Source organism: Emys orbicularis, chromosome 4 (genome assembly GCF_028017835.1).
Source record: "Emys orbicularis isolate rEmyOrb1 chromosome 4, rEmyOrb1.hap1, whole genome shotgun sequence".
In the NCBI taxonomy this organism is placed as follows: Eukaryota; Metazoa; Chordata; order Testudines; family Emydidae; genus Emys; species Emys orbicularis.
Window position 1 is genome coordinate 39,315,511 of NC_088686.1, and position 14,660 is coordinate 39,330,170.

Consider the following 14,660-nt stretch of genomic DNA (forward strand, 5'->3'; position numbering starts at 1 on the left):
TATTTTTAAATATTGTACAAGGTGGGCCTCAGGGTGGGCCCAAGCAGTAGTCTTCAGCCAAACAAAGAAACAAATTCATAACACAGATTCATAACACCTCTCGGGGGTGTTGCTGCGTTATGCTGGCTCCAGGGTGCCAGTCCTTCCCCAAACAGGCATTTGGTTGATTGCTTCCCCTATAGGGAGGAGAGCAGCCTTCCACCCAGGAGAAACCTTTTTTCCTGCTGCAGCTTGTCTCTTCTCTTTTCCCACATCTCCCTCACCAGAAGAGGTGTTTTTAAAGGTCACAGGCAGCCCTTAATTGGATTCACACATAGGCGCCGAAGCTGTGGGTGCTCCGAGGCTGGAGCATCCACGGGGCAAAAATGGTGGGTGCTGAGCACCCACCAGCAGCCCCCTTATCAGCTATCCCCCACCCCCCACTGTCTCCCGCCCACCGGCAGGCCCCATGAATCAGCGCTTCCCCCGCTCTCTCCATGCCTTCTGCACGCTGCGATCAGCTGTTTCGCGGCAGGCAAGAGGCTGGGGGGGGGGGGGGGGAGGAGCAAGGACGTGGTGGAAGGGGGTGGAACTGGGCGGGAAGAGGCGGGGCATGGGTGGAGTAGGAGCGGGAAGAGGTGGGGTGGGGAGGGGTGTAGGTGGGGCCTTGGAGGAAGGGGAGGAGTGGGGGCAGGGCCTGGGGAAGAGCCAGTGGTCAAGCACCCCCCGACACTTTGGAAAGTCCATGCCCATGCACATGTCCTTAGTTGACCTGAAGTAACCCCTTTTCAGCTCATGGGAGGAAAAGGGCCTTTACCATTCTGTCACAATTCCTAGAAGGGACCATTCTAATAATCTACATAACACAGCCCACAAAATTTCACTCAGTAATTCATATCCAATAATTTGTGATGCTATATTTGACTTCATTGATATTACTGAAAGTATAGAACAAGCAGCAAATAAAAGGAATAAAAAGCCCAAACTAAAGTTCCCTACCCCTCCTTCATGGCACCTTTAAAACACTTTTGCAAATGCCTTCCCTCCCCCCATAGGTTTTCTGGATGAGATGTCAAATCGAGGTCCTGATTAAGTGTGGGTATCTACCCCTTTCAGCAAGAGCAGTCCAAGTTTATTCTGGTGTAATTACTGTAATAAAAAAAGGAAATATGAAAAATGAATACATGTATTGTAATGAATAATGTACCAAAGAATTAGCTATCCAGGTTCTGGGATGAGGGCTGGGCTTTTGAGGCTAATGAGATCCAGAGTCTTGGCCTAATTCTAGCCTGACCCAACCTCCTACTTCAGAAACAGGACCAAAAGGGCATAAGGCATTCCTGGGACTCCCTAATACAACAGCTTGCAGCTCTTTTCTTGCTTGCAGAGCCTATAACTGGCCTTAGTTTAGTTGAATGCTTACATTAAAAGAAAACGGAATAAATTTTCCATCCAGCTCTGAAGGGAAAAAGAAATTGTTACACTGTAGTAGGGCAACATCTACACTGAGAATAATCTCTGAAAATTAAGTGCCCAGTACTTACAGGTATTTTAACAGTGGGAGGATCTTAAAGGCATCTGGATCTATGTAATGGAGATTTCTAGCATTGCGAATTTCTCTGTTAAAAAATAGATACAAATTAGCATATTAGCAAAAAAAATTATGTTCATATTTGAAATTTAAAATAAACAAAACAGCATAACACTAAAGTGAACTTTCAGAGAAACATAACTCCTGTGCTGACCACTTGCACTGGACTGCATCCCAGTAATACAACAAATTGACATCACTCAATGGAGGTGAGCATGTTTGGTGTGCACTGTTACATTACAGCAGCATCAGCTGGACAGATTTGGTTTTGGACACTAATAAGCTTAAGTAATGGGGAGAAAGCACAGGGCTCTGGCCTTCTGCACACACTGATTTTATCCGGAAAAGTCAATAAAGCTATTGAAATGTGTTTAATAAAGCAAATAATGTTCAAAATCAAAGGCAGCTTGGGAGGAGGTTTGCGTGTCTTGGAGGGTTGGGTAATGGGTTGAAATTTTTAGTTTTGGATATGGAGAAAAAAAAAGAGAAAACGAAGATTATAAAATAGGATTTCATTTCATGCGAGGCCATTTTAGGGGCCTGTGAATGCCAAAGTTTCTTTTGTTAACACTCTCAATTAGTTTCCACCTTCTCATTTAAATTTAGTAAGTATAATAATAAAAATTAATCTATAGAAAACTTAAAACATCTGAGTTAATAAGTATGCAGGAGGAAGCATCTCCACTGTGGCAGGACTGGAAGTTTGGACACCATCATTCTATTTTTGGTTCTGTCTGTAACATGCTGTGGCATCCTGCAAAGTTACTTAAACCTCCATGCTGTAGTTTACTCTCAGTAAACTGCGAATAAATACTACCACAAAAAACAATTTAGCATTTGTTTTCATATTCAAAGCGCTTTACAAACATTAAGCCTCATAATCTCTCATGCTGTTACTACCTACATCATAATGTAAGAAAGATAGGGTATAAAATACAATTAGTTAAGCAACTGCTTAACTGATTACCTGTTCCACCTTTCTCAGGGCTCTTTTAATTTTGATTGCTTAACTAAAGAAAAGGACTTGAGTTGAGTTTTATTAAATATCCTAACAACAGCAACTAACTGTGTAGGATATAAGACAAAAATAGTATTGGACTATGATTTGGCAAACAGACTAGGAAATTGATTGATATAGCCATTCATTGATATAGATTGCAAGGCCAGAAGGGACCATTGTGATCACCTAATCTGATCTCCTGTATAACAGGCCACAAAACTTCCCCCGAAATATTTCCTAGAGCATATCTTTTAGAAAAACATCCAATCTTGATTTAAAATATGACAAATTTTCAGAATCAAACCACATAGCTACAACAGAAAATAACACTTATACCTAATCAGTATCTTGGGAAGGTATCTTTGTTTAGAGCTTTGACTAAGAGTCCTTGAGAATAGGGCCTCACTTGTGCTAACTGGTTATTAACACATTAGAGGAGGGAGGTGGGGATCCAAAACTAAAGCATAATACAATTCAGTTACTTACATGCCAATTCACCAAGGTCTTCTTCTCAATGGATCTATAGTAGCCCACCCTTTTTAACCTATTTCCCCACAAATTATATTAGACCCAGGATCTAACACTCCTAAAAAAAACCTTCAAAAACAGACACCAACGAGAAACTGCAGAATTGGAATTAATTTGCAAACTGGACACCGTTAAATTAGGCTTGAATAAAGACTGGGAGTGGATGGGTCATTACACAAAGTAAAAACTACTTCCCCATGCTAATTTTTTTCCCCTACTGTTACTCACACTTTCTTGTCAACTGTTGGAAATGGGCCATCCTGATTATCACTACAAAAGTTTTTTTTCTCCTGCTGATAACAGCCCACCTTAATTGATTACTCTCGTTATAGTTGGTATGACAACACCCATTTTTTCATATTCTCTGTGTATAAATATCTTCCTACTGTATTTTCCACTGCATGCATCCAATGAAGTGGGTTTTAGCCCACGAAAGCTTATGCTCAAATAAATTTGTTAGTCTCTAAGGTGCCACAAGTACTCCTCATTCTTTTTCCTAAATATCTGACATTTATGACAGACTGTACAGCTGATTGCAGTTCAAGAGGCTTGTACACTTGGTCTGTTTTATGTTTTTATGCACCTAGAACTTGAACCTAGACACCATGATAGATACATGTACAGTGTTCTAAATTTTTAGTTAACAACTGTAACTTGTTCAGTTTTAAAGCTCTTTTACAACAACCCTGATTGTAATCTGTTACAATATAAGGACACACACTAACTCTGTGACAATCTTTAAAGCACACATACAAGATGTACATTTCCTTACTAATTAGGGACCCAGTTTCAGGAAATGGTCAATTGATTGATTTGGGTAATCACAGAAGAGAAACTCTGTTATTTATCACCAGATCTTTACTCAGCCATCAGCTTTCAGCTCAATTACTGTTCACAGCAGGAGCTGACACTGTAAGCACAGGTGGAACAATGGATGGGCCTGACTATAGTCTTTCCCCAGTGTGCTAGTGGGCAACCCAAATTGCTGGAAGATGGAAAGAGACAGTTAAAGGTGCCTATTCAAGATAGGTACTTTATCACCAGGAGGACTTCCAAGTGGCTGGTCCAGGAACTCAGTCTTCTCCTTTCCAGGTGTCTTTAGCTGTCATTAAAGTTTACAATGTGCTGAAGGAGACAAGCGTTTTATCTCATTTCTGCTGGGTGATCCATTTTGGTTCCTCTTCTTGGAGGTGCTGGTGTGGACTAATCAGATGGTGACCCATATTTCCACCAAAGAGTTGAAATGTCCAATCAAACTGAGAGTTGTTCTCTCTCACCCTCCAATTAAGGAATAAGGCATCATCTTTTGACTTCTTGTAACTGAAGCTGGAACTTTCCAGTCTTTGTGCAACATGTCATGTTGCACCAGCTTGTGTAAGGCAAGTTAGACAATAACTGTTGGTACGTCCCAAGATGGTTGTACATTGAACCCCAGCTGGCTTGCTCTGGTCAACAACTTACCGCCGTAAGTCATTTTCTGTGGGCCCCTCATCCAACTCTGCAGTTATGCTTGCTCAAGATGCAGTTTCCCCATCAACACTCTGCTTAGCTGCTGAAATTTCTAGTTTAAAGTTTACATAAATTTAAACAAAGTACCTCCAGATTCTTTGAATCTCTTTAAATCTGTTTTAACAGTCCACTATACAGTGCAAAGGCACTTCAAAAACGGTTGTTCTCCAGCAGGCCAGAACAGCTGTGTAATGTCTTCAATTTCTGTTCTCCTTGTTTTAACAACAATGCTGGGACCTTGGGGTGTGTGGCTGAGTTGAGTCTGTGCACTATTAATCAGAGTTACACTTCTGATTATTCCTGTAAGGGCCTGTGGCCATCCCTCCCCATCAGTCTCGGAGGGAGGCCACGCCCCCTCGCTACCATGTATTTACAAAGGCTCAGTGGGGAATTAGCGGTCTCAGGGGCTCTGGCCCTCTGGGCAGGACAAAGCAATAGACAGGAGCTCTGGGCAGGGCAGAGTAGTAGGCAGTCTCAGGGGCTCTGGGCAGGACAGCGCAGTAGGCAGTCTAAATGACCCTCTGGGCAGGGCATAGCAGTAAGCTGTCTTTCACCGGGCCTAGGCAGACACCGGACAAAAAGCAGGCCTCTTGGCCTAAGGTGGGTAGGTGGCCACCCCAGAGGTGGGTCGGCTGCAGGGGGTAGGGGGACCTGGGCCCACCCTACTCCAGCAGGTCCCAGCCCAGGGCCCTAAAAGTGGTGGATGGTTCCACCACTGGGTCAGCAGGGATCCCACTGAAATAAACCGACCTGAATTCTGGCAACACAACTGGACTATTGTCTGTTCCTGGGCTACTTCAAACTACTCCTTTGGAGAGTACCTCTGTCTCCGGGGATTCCTCCATCTCCCTGGGGTACATGGCCAGCGACAGTCCCAGTAGGTCCTCTGGGTACTGGTCGATCAGGAGACCCAGCATCTTCTCTGGGTCCTCGGCTGTGTTTCCTCTAAGCTGCGCAGTTGGCTGGCCACCGAGGAGAGATTCAAGTGCCACACACTCGATTAGCAGAAATGCATATATCCATCAGCATGTGCTCAGGTGCTTCCCCTCCACCCCCCCTCCCTGCTGCTTTGCAGCCACGTTGCTCCTGCAGCTGCTTCTGGGACCCTCCAAGGGCCCGGGACCTTGCTGGCTATGCAGAGCGCAGGGGGAGAGGGGGAATACTGATGTCAGGGTGTCCCCTGCCCCTGTACTCCATCTCCACAGAGCAGGGAAGAGGGCACAGCCTGGCTCAGGACTGGGAGCAGGAGTCAGCTGTTGCAGTCTGAGGTCTGAACCAGCCTTCCGGGTGAGTGAGTGTGCCTTAAAGAGACAGTGCACAGTCTCTGAGACTTCCCCAGCAGCCAGCTCACACAATCTCTCTCTCTCTCTCTCTCACATACACACTTTCTTTTACTCCCCTCCCAACACATATTTGTATTATTATTATTGTTATTTCTTGGTACTTCCTACAATGCACATAAATTCTCAGTTATTTTATTCTTTGAAAGTGTGTTATTTTAGTTTCTTGACTGGTCTATGCATTTAATAATTTTTATTTCTTACACTTAAATTTAATTATTTGAGTAGTGAATTCTAAAATGCCTAACCTGTCCTGGCTGGAGTAATTATCCCTATGGTAACTTTTTAAAAGTATATATTATATCTAGGTTTTTTTGTTTCTACTGTTGGCACACATCCGCACATACCCTGGCGCACATAACAAAATTTATTCCACACATGGATAAAAAAAATTAGAGGGAACATTGGTCCTCGGCACTGCAGAGGTCCGTCTCAGGTGCAGGGTTTGGCAGTGGGAGAGAGGGTCCGCCTTTTAAACTTCCTGTCCTGCCCCTCTGCTTCTGGTGGGGTGAGCATGGCTTGCTGGTTCCACCCACCTGGGGGTGAAGAGTGGTTCCTCCTCATCAGTCTCAGAGGGAGACCACGCCCCCTCGCTACAATTCCTCTTTATGATCAAATATCCTTATAAATATATTATTTGGTTTCTGTTCCTTTTATTTTCTTCCTCTTTTAACACAGATGTATTTCACTAACTTGATAGCATGAGAACTCTTGATTCCAAATATTAGCCTTAGTTCTTCACTTTGTTACGAGACTAAAAGCTATCAATATGAATGCACCCCCTTTCTTTCCTTACACGGTTGCCCATGAGGGAAACTCTGTCATTAAAGTTTACAATGTTTTGACCAAAGCTGTATCGCTTACAGTCAACTTCCTTTTTACACACACAACTTCATTTAATTACAAATCAGCTTGCATCCTGTTCCCCACTTTTTCCTCCACTGTATCCGGCAATCTCTCATAATATTTTAATGTTGAATATCAATTTATTCATTCACAGACAAGGAAAAAAGAGAAGTCTCTTTAGCAGCACCAGTGGTACACTCTTGTAAAAGGCTGCAACAACTCTGTTTCCTCTTACTATTGAAGTCTAGCTATTAGACCCTGAGATTTTATTTTCTCAGTCCTGCATTCTATCTTTTCTAAAAGGCCTTGATGCTTGGGCAATTCGTAGATAATAATAATATATAATTTGGGGGCCTTAGTTACTACAACAGAGATGATGCAAGGTTTAGTTATGCAAAACAGGGCTCCTCAAAACCATTTGGTCTCAGCACTTGAGGAACATATCAGTGGCTTAAAGCCACCTTTGCCTCCCACCCTGATCTTGTACTGAGCAGAGTCCAGCCAGGCCAGAGAATCTGACCCAGTTATTTCAATACTGTAAGATTTGGGTCATTGTCCAGAGTGAGAGCTGGATAAAAGATAGTAATGGTATCACAATGCATTATTTGAATTTATAGGCTTCTCCAGAAAGTGCAAAATACAGCCAGGGCATTTTGCCAAGCTGACACTGCCTTGTGTTCCCCTAACATATTATTACACAGTAGATGACTGTGTCTGGAAGTATGTAAAGACGGTACTTTTGTGGACTGTTCATACTTTGTGCCTGTAACAGGGTGCACTCACCTCACACAAGCACTCCCTGGTTGAGTGTGTGCATGCCTACAGTTTTTCTCTGCTCAGGGTGCCCCCATCAGCTGCTGCCCTTGTCAGGCAGGTCTTCAGTGACTCAGCCCTCTAGCCAAGTCACACACAGTCCGTGTGTGAAACAAACAAACCCCTTCCAGGGCACACAGTCCAAAATGTCCCCCATGTCCTAATAGCCCTCCCGGGGCTCAGTCCTCTAAAACAGTCCAACAGGGCCAGTCATGCTACCCTTGGTTGGTGTGTCCTTTTCTGCAGCCCTCCCAATCCATCAAGGCCCATCAGGGTACCCTCCCTTGGTCCGGCTATGTTGCAAGGTTCCTACTCCAGAATTGAGAAACTCCCCGAGGGCTTCTTCCCTGTAGACTCTTTGCCTCTACTTCAGTCCTCAGTGACCTCAGCCTTCCTGCTGAGCCACCCCTGTTGGACTCAGCTCACTGACCACAGCTCCCCCCGAGTTAGTCCTAATAGTGCAGCCCCCTTCTCAGGGGCGCCACAGTTCTAATTCCCTTCCTTAGGGCATAGCCACTTTCTCCAGTGGCTGGGGGGGAGGGGGGCGGGGGGGAGGGAAAGGGACGGACCCGGTCCTGGTCCCTCCAGTGCTCCAAGTCCCAACCCAAGGACTCTTTAAATATAGCAGCCTGATGCTCTGTACCATTACTAATTTCTGCTCTACATTTCCCTGGGCCACTTCCCTGTAGCCAGTCTTAGTTAAGTCCCAGCAGCCAGCCAAAAACACTTTCTTCACTCCCCTGGTCCCTGCCAGTAACTACTGCTTAGTCCCAGCAGCCAACCACAAGCTATTATCCAGCTCCCTCGATCTCTGCCAGCAACTGATCTGTCTAGCCCTTTCAGCCAGCCAGGAGCACCTCTTGCTCTCCCAGTCCCTGCCAGCAGACTGAACTCACTCTGGCCCTGCAGCTCTTTTTATATGAGCCTCCTGGGCCCCGATTGGCTGTACTCTGCAGTCTCTTTCCTGATTGGCTGCATCCCATGCCATCTCTCTAGGCAGCTTGGAGGACCCTCTCCACTGCCTTTTCTGGGGCAGGGCAGGGCACAGCCATGAGGCCTCCAGCAGGGGGCCTCAGGGCCTAGTCCATCCCATCATCTCTTACAGAAGTTGACCTTACTGCATTCCACACGTGGGAACATTTGGTCTCTACTGGGAAAGAGTAGCAGAGGATGGATTGAAAACCTTATTTTGCTGGTAACACTAACAACACTGACAGGAGATATATAATCTAGCTTTTCTGGAGGTAATTAAGTGGAGTACTTTAATCCAAAATGATACATGCCAGAAATTCATCTGCTCTCGTGGATCCAAGAAGGTGGCTTCTACCTTCACTCCTGTCAGTAGGCTAGTTCAGTTTTCAACATAATTCCTGTGCTTGGATTTCAGTTAATTAAGGCCTTGTCTACACTATCAAGTTTTGTCACCAAAAACTGCCTTTTGGCAACAAAACAGCAAGAGCATACACACTACAATGGGACTTTTGTCATGAAAAACGCCCAGTTTTGGCAACAAAAATCTTCCACCCCTACAAGAGACTTTTTGTCTTTTCCTCTCCCTTTATTGTTGACAAAGAGCCAGTGTAGACACTGCTGATTGTTTTGTCAACAGAACTGGCTTCCGCCAGTATCCCACAATGCCTGTCCTGATTGCTCTGCTCAGTGTTTTGATCTCTGCTGCCCTGCAGGCGTGCGCCCCTCCCCTTTCAAAGCTCCGGGAAGTATCTGTGTGCTGCTCCCTTTGGGGAACAAACAAAGAGCAAATCATTGGAATGCTCCTGTTCTGCCCTGCACTAGGAACACAGCAGCAGGCAGACTCCTGCTGCAGGGGGAGGGGGACAGATTGCTATGCTGCTTTGCCATTCCTCAGCATGGAGAGCTCCCAGAGCTACTCATGATGCTGCTCTCAGCAGCTGAGGGGGCTGTGGGAGAACTCGCACAGAGATCAGCTCTTCCTTCCCACAACACTGCACTGTGGGATACATACCCACGGTGCATTGCTCACACTATCGATGATGGTGTCCCCAATGTGGACATGATCTGTCGACAGAGGGAGCAGGTGTGAACAGCCTTTGGCGATTTTTGTTTTATCGACTTTTGGGTGTCGACATAAGTTTTGTCAACAAAACTTGGTAGTGTAGACAAACCCTAAGCAACATACTGTACAAGGAAGAAAAGGAAATTTACAGTGATTGGGCTGAAGTCTGAGGTCCTCCCTCAGCTTTCACTCTGGCCAATTCCTATTAACTCCAATGAGAGTTTTGCTTGAAAAAGGATTGAGTAAAAACTAAGCAAGGACTTCACGATTTGGTCCAATCTCAGAGAAAACATCCCAAAAGTGAGATCTGCTCACTCAAAGTGAGATCTAAAACTACCACAGAGTGAGACTGTGGCAATGTCTTATAAGAGATGTGAAAGAAATTCCATCATTAGAGACATTTAAAATTTGAACTAGAGAAAGTACTGCAGAATGACAAAACAGTTACTAACCTTTCATGACTGTTCAGGGACCGAGGAAGCAGACGACCTCCTGCCGGGGCCAACTCTCGAACCCCAACTCAATACCGATTTTTGCCGCGATCAAAAAGCTGACTCCACCCTTAGCTGGGCCTACCAACAGCTAGCTGCGGTCGATGGGGCCGTAATCGACCCACAGCGCGCAAACCAGTGGCCCCATTTCGAGCTGCGCCGTGACCATCTTTACTGGGTCGAATGGGACCCCCGCACGAAAGAACCATGGTTCTGGTGCCTCAGTGCCACCGACGAGCCATAATAAAGCTTGCCCACGACATCCCTGCCGCCAAACACTTGAGCCAAGAAAAGACCCTTTAGCCCAGATTTTGACACGGTTCTTCTGGCCCGGCATTCACCAGGAAGTGAAGAACTACTGTAGCTCGTGCCCGGAGTGCCAGTTGGTGGCTTCACCACAAGTGCCCAGGGCCCCTTTGGTTCCCATGCCCATAGTGGAGACCCCCTTTGAACGGGTGGCCATGGACCTGGTGGGCTCGCTCCCGAAAAGTGCCCCGGGATTCCAGTATGTGTTGGTCATCGTTGACTATGACACCCGTTTTCCCGAGGCCGTGCCATTGCGGAGCACCACTGCCTGAACCATCGCCAGTGAACCAGTAAAGGTCTTTGCCCGAGTGGGGCTGCCCCGGGAAATCCTAACGGACCAAGGCACCAATTTCACCTCCCGGTTGTTGCGTCAGGTATGCGAGCTCCTGGGAATTAAACAGTTACGCACCTCCATCTATCACCCACAGACTGATGGGCTGGTGGAACGATTCAATTGGACCCTGAAGGAGATGTTGCATAAGTTTCCCCCAGAGGAGCTACGCCGGTGGGACCAGTTACTCCCTCCCCTACTGTTGGCAATCCGCGAGGTACCAGAGTCATCAACAAAGTTCTCCCCGTTCGAGTTGCTATATGGTCGCTGCCCATGGGGCCTGTTAGACTTAATGCGGGAGACATGGGAGCAGTCTCCATCCCCAACCCAGGGCCTCCTGAAGTATGTTCTCCAGCTGCAGGAGTACCTCGCCCAGGCTGGAGCCTTAGCCCACGAAAACTTAAAGGCCGCGCAAGAAGCCCAGGAACAAACCCACAACCAGGAAGCATAGGAGCGTGCCTTTGCACCAGGGGATCGGGTCCTGCTCCTCCTACCGTTGAGCGAGTCGAAGCTGCTGGCCCGTTGGCAGGGACCCTACGAGGTGGTCTGGAAGGTCGGCCCCGTTACCTATTGTGATTAATTTGAGCAAGATTGTTGTCAAGCTTAAGATGAACACCAGTATTGCCAGTGTTAGGCCTAAAACTTCCGGAAGCTTTATAAAATGAGCGTTGCAAAATTATCTTTAAAAAGCAAGCTTTGCAAAACTAAGCTACAACTTGCGGTCAAAAGACGCCTACAACCAGACAACATTTTATGTTGACTCCTATATGGTAAAATAGGTCATACCCCCGGGTACGGCTTATTGATACCACCTTTAAAACTTGTGGTTAGGAGACGCTGCAGCCAAAGAACTGATTTCTATGTGGGTTTGATGGGCTAGGCCTTTAGGCATAGCTCATCAAGATAACCTCACCCACAATCAAGCCAATAGCCCATTTAGAGGTAAGTTACCTAGAAAACTAAGGGAAACCACCATCGAGACAGTGGGCTATATAGAAATAAGCTATCTCCTTGAACATAGCTTATAAAATTAAAATAATAATTGGCTACAAGAAAATAAGTAAGCATGAATTATACAGCCAAAGCGATAGCACTAAATTTGGCCTAACCTGATTGGTTGACCTGCTTCAAAGCACGGCGGGCAGATGAGATTAAATGTGTAGAACCTCAGGAGGGTGTGTGTGTGTCTTGGTCTAAAAGGTTATTCTCTCTTTGATCGGTCTGACCCGCACCCCCTGAACTGAGGAAACCTGAACTGCACCGACTACTGCACCTGGCCAATGCAAAAAGCGGTCGACTAGAAGGTAACATATTCTCGGGAGGGTAAGGCTTTAAAAAGAAAAAGTCTGGTTGCATGCAGAATAAGATAACGGAGTAAAGAAGTCTGGGTTGCTCGAGCTGTTTTGATCTCAAGTTGTTCGGACACTATAGTATTAAGAATGGTAGTGTCGGGATAGTTTGATCTCAGATTATATTAGTACTGCAGTATTAAAAATAGTAGTAAAAGTTTAATACTAGTGTTAAATTGTTTAGAAATAGTAGAAAGTTGTTAATCAGTTTATAGTATCTTTGTACTTATGGTTATTAAGAATAGGAATAAAACTTGTAAGGTTAATAGTTAATAAGTAATAATAGCTTAGCATGTACTCGTGCCTGTCATCAGTAAAAACTGGCAATGTTAAGAACATGCTTTTATAGTAATAAGTAGCCAATGCATAACATTACCTGTACTTGTGCTTGTTTGCAATATAATTTGTCATTAATCCTTATTCAATGCTGGTCTTTAATTTTTCTTTTCCTATTCTGTCTGTGTTGCATTTATAGCCGTAAGTTATTAAAAGCCTATCTTGAGGAATAATCAGTAGTTTTAATTTCTTTATACGGACACCACTTAACCTCATTACATCTGTGTTGGGTGGTGGGAAGTAGCGATCACCCAGAGCCCCATTTGGGCCCTGATGTGTGTGCCCTTCTTCCTATATCTCCACATGGTGTCAGAAGTGGGATTCTAAAAACTGGGATAAGGGGTCACAGTTAGACGGTTAACTTGTCTGCCCTGAGACCCATAAGCCTCTTAAGGTAGTTTTTATTCAGGCACCGGTCAGACAGTTGTCTGCCGAACCACGGTAAAAGTAGTAAAAGACTCGGGTGATACACACTAATTAATAAAGGGATGTGCAATACAGAAAGGTATACCTATGGTTAGAATAGTTAAAAATTTGAAAGGACTTAAAACACCATGTATACTTACACCTGGCAGTGTTCTGTATAGTGTCCGGTTTTGGATTCTCGGGTCACTGTTAGGGAACCTTTTATGTTTCTGCCTCCCGCTTTCTACCTCTCGGCACCTTCTTGCTGCTATAATCTTAAGAAGGATCCTATTCCCTCAGTGTCATAAGCCATCATGTTGTCCTTTTGATTTGCGGTAAGAGTGTCAGTGTCAGCATAGGTTAAGAGGGGTGTCTTATGCTGGGACTGACCTACTGATGTAAGTGTATATTTTCCTCAGTGTTAATAAGTCCAAAAAATAGTGAAGTTCTGTGGTAGACAGGATCCCATTTTGTTGGATCCATGACAACAGGAACAACAGCAGCACCGATAGGAAAAATTGTCCGGTGCTGGGGTTGATTTTGCTGCTGGAGAATTCCAGTTAATCATCATTCAAAAGCTTAAAACTTGGAAAGTCCTGTATTTGGCTAAGGTTTATTTTTCTGTCTGAGTAATATTTAATTCGTTAGATGACTTCCTGGTCTGATCCAGGAGTCATTTCTGCCTGGGTCTTTTCTGGCCTTAGTTTTTTGTTTGTCGTTGGGGTTTTTTGTTATCTTCTCAAACACTGGTTCTGTCCCAGGGACTGGGCCTGTTTTCATAGGCAACTTGATACTCCAGTTCCCTCAACATTAGAACCGTGATCAGAGATCCCAGGTCCTGTCGTTGAAACCATGGCAGTGTAAATGTCGGAAAAATTACTGTTTAGTAATTTTATTTTGTAATACTTATCAACGAGTGCTAAATCAAAATCCCCTATTAGAATATATCACAGGTTATTCTGGGAACTCCCTCCCCCCTGACCCGACAGGGATCAAATAGTGTTCTACATAAACTCCCCTGATCCAGTCCCCCTACTGCGTGTTAGGCAATTATTTGCCTACAAAATTGGGGAATTATATTCCACACAAAGGAACCGATTCTATCGTAGAGATACGGTAATTTTTTCCCACTAAAAATGGCTAAGGCTCAGGAAGAAAAAATGTTAGTTCCAAAAGATCCCACCGGGAAATCTCCGTATATGGTAGTCGAGGGAGGCCCTGCTAGAGAATGCCCTTATAAATATAGGACTGATATGAGTATAGCAAATACCCCAATTGGGCATTTAGTGGAACATATCGCTTTCCATTATAATGAAAAATATGGAAACATTCAGATAAATCTTTATATTGACCATAATTTTGACCTTTCCGAAGCACCTCCAGAAAAAGTATCAATGGAAGGCCGAACTTCCCATATGGGCTTTAAGTGCTTGCATAATACAGGAACCTTGGCTCACCGAGCAGTAAGCGACTTTGAGGCCAGGGAGCTGGTTTGTTCTCCCACTTCTATCAATTTTAATGAACAAGGTAAAATTCCTGTTAATAGTCCTTCCCATGTGTTATTAGAAGGATTGGGGAAGGTCTGCAAAGTAAAGGCCACTGTCCCTGAAAATTTTCAATGTATGGACCGGCTTATTCAGTCATTGGTCCTAAAAGAGTTGCTGTGGGAAAAAGATAAAATCAATAAAAAGGCATTATGTCAATCCGTATTGGACTGTTTGGCATGTCTAAGTTCTACTATACTTAAACAGAGAAAAACAATCCACTTGCTGCTTCAGCCACATAGTACCCCTTTCTCCTC

General features: G+C 44.8%; 1 protein-coding gene across 1 annotated transcript in view; it reads right to left on the bottom strand.

The window, feature by feature from the left end:
• Positions 1 to 14,660, bottom strand: part of TSHR (thyroid stimulating hormone receptor) — a 237,947-nt gene that overhangs the window by 78,847 nt on the left and 144,440 nt on the right. The window contains exon 4 of the mRNA XM_065403505.1: positions 1,524 to 1,598. Coding sequence (XP_065259577.1) covers positions 1,524 to 1,598 — 75 coding nt within the window. The remainder of the gene's footprint in view (positions 1 to 1,523; positions 1,599 to 14,660) is intronic.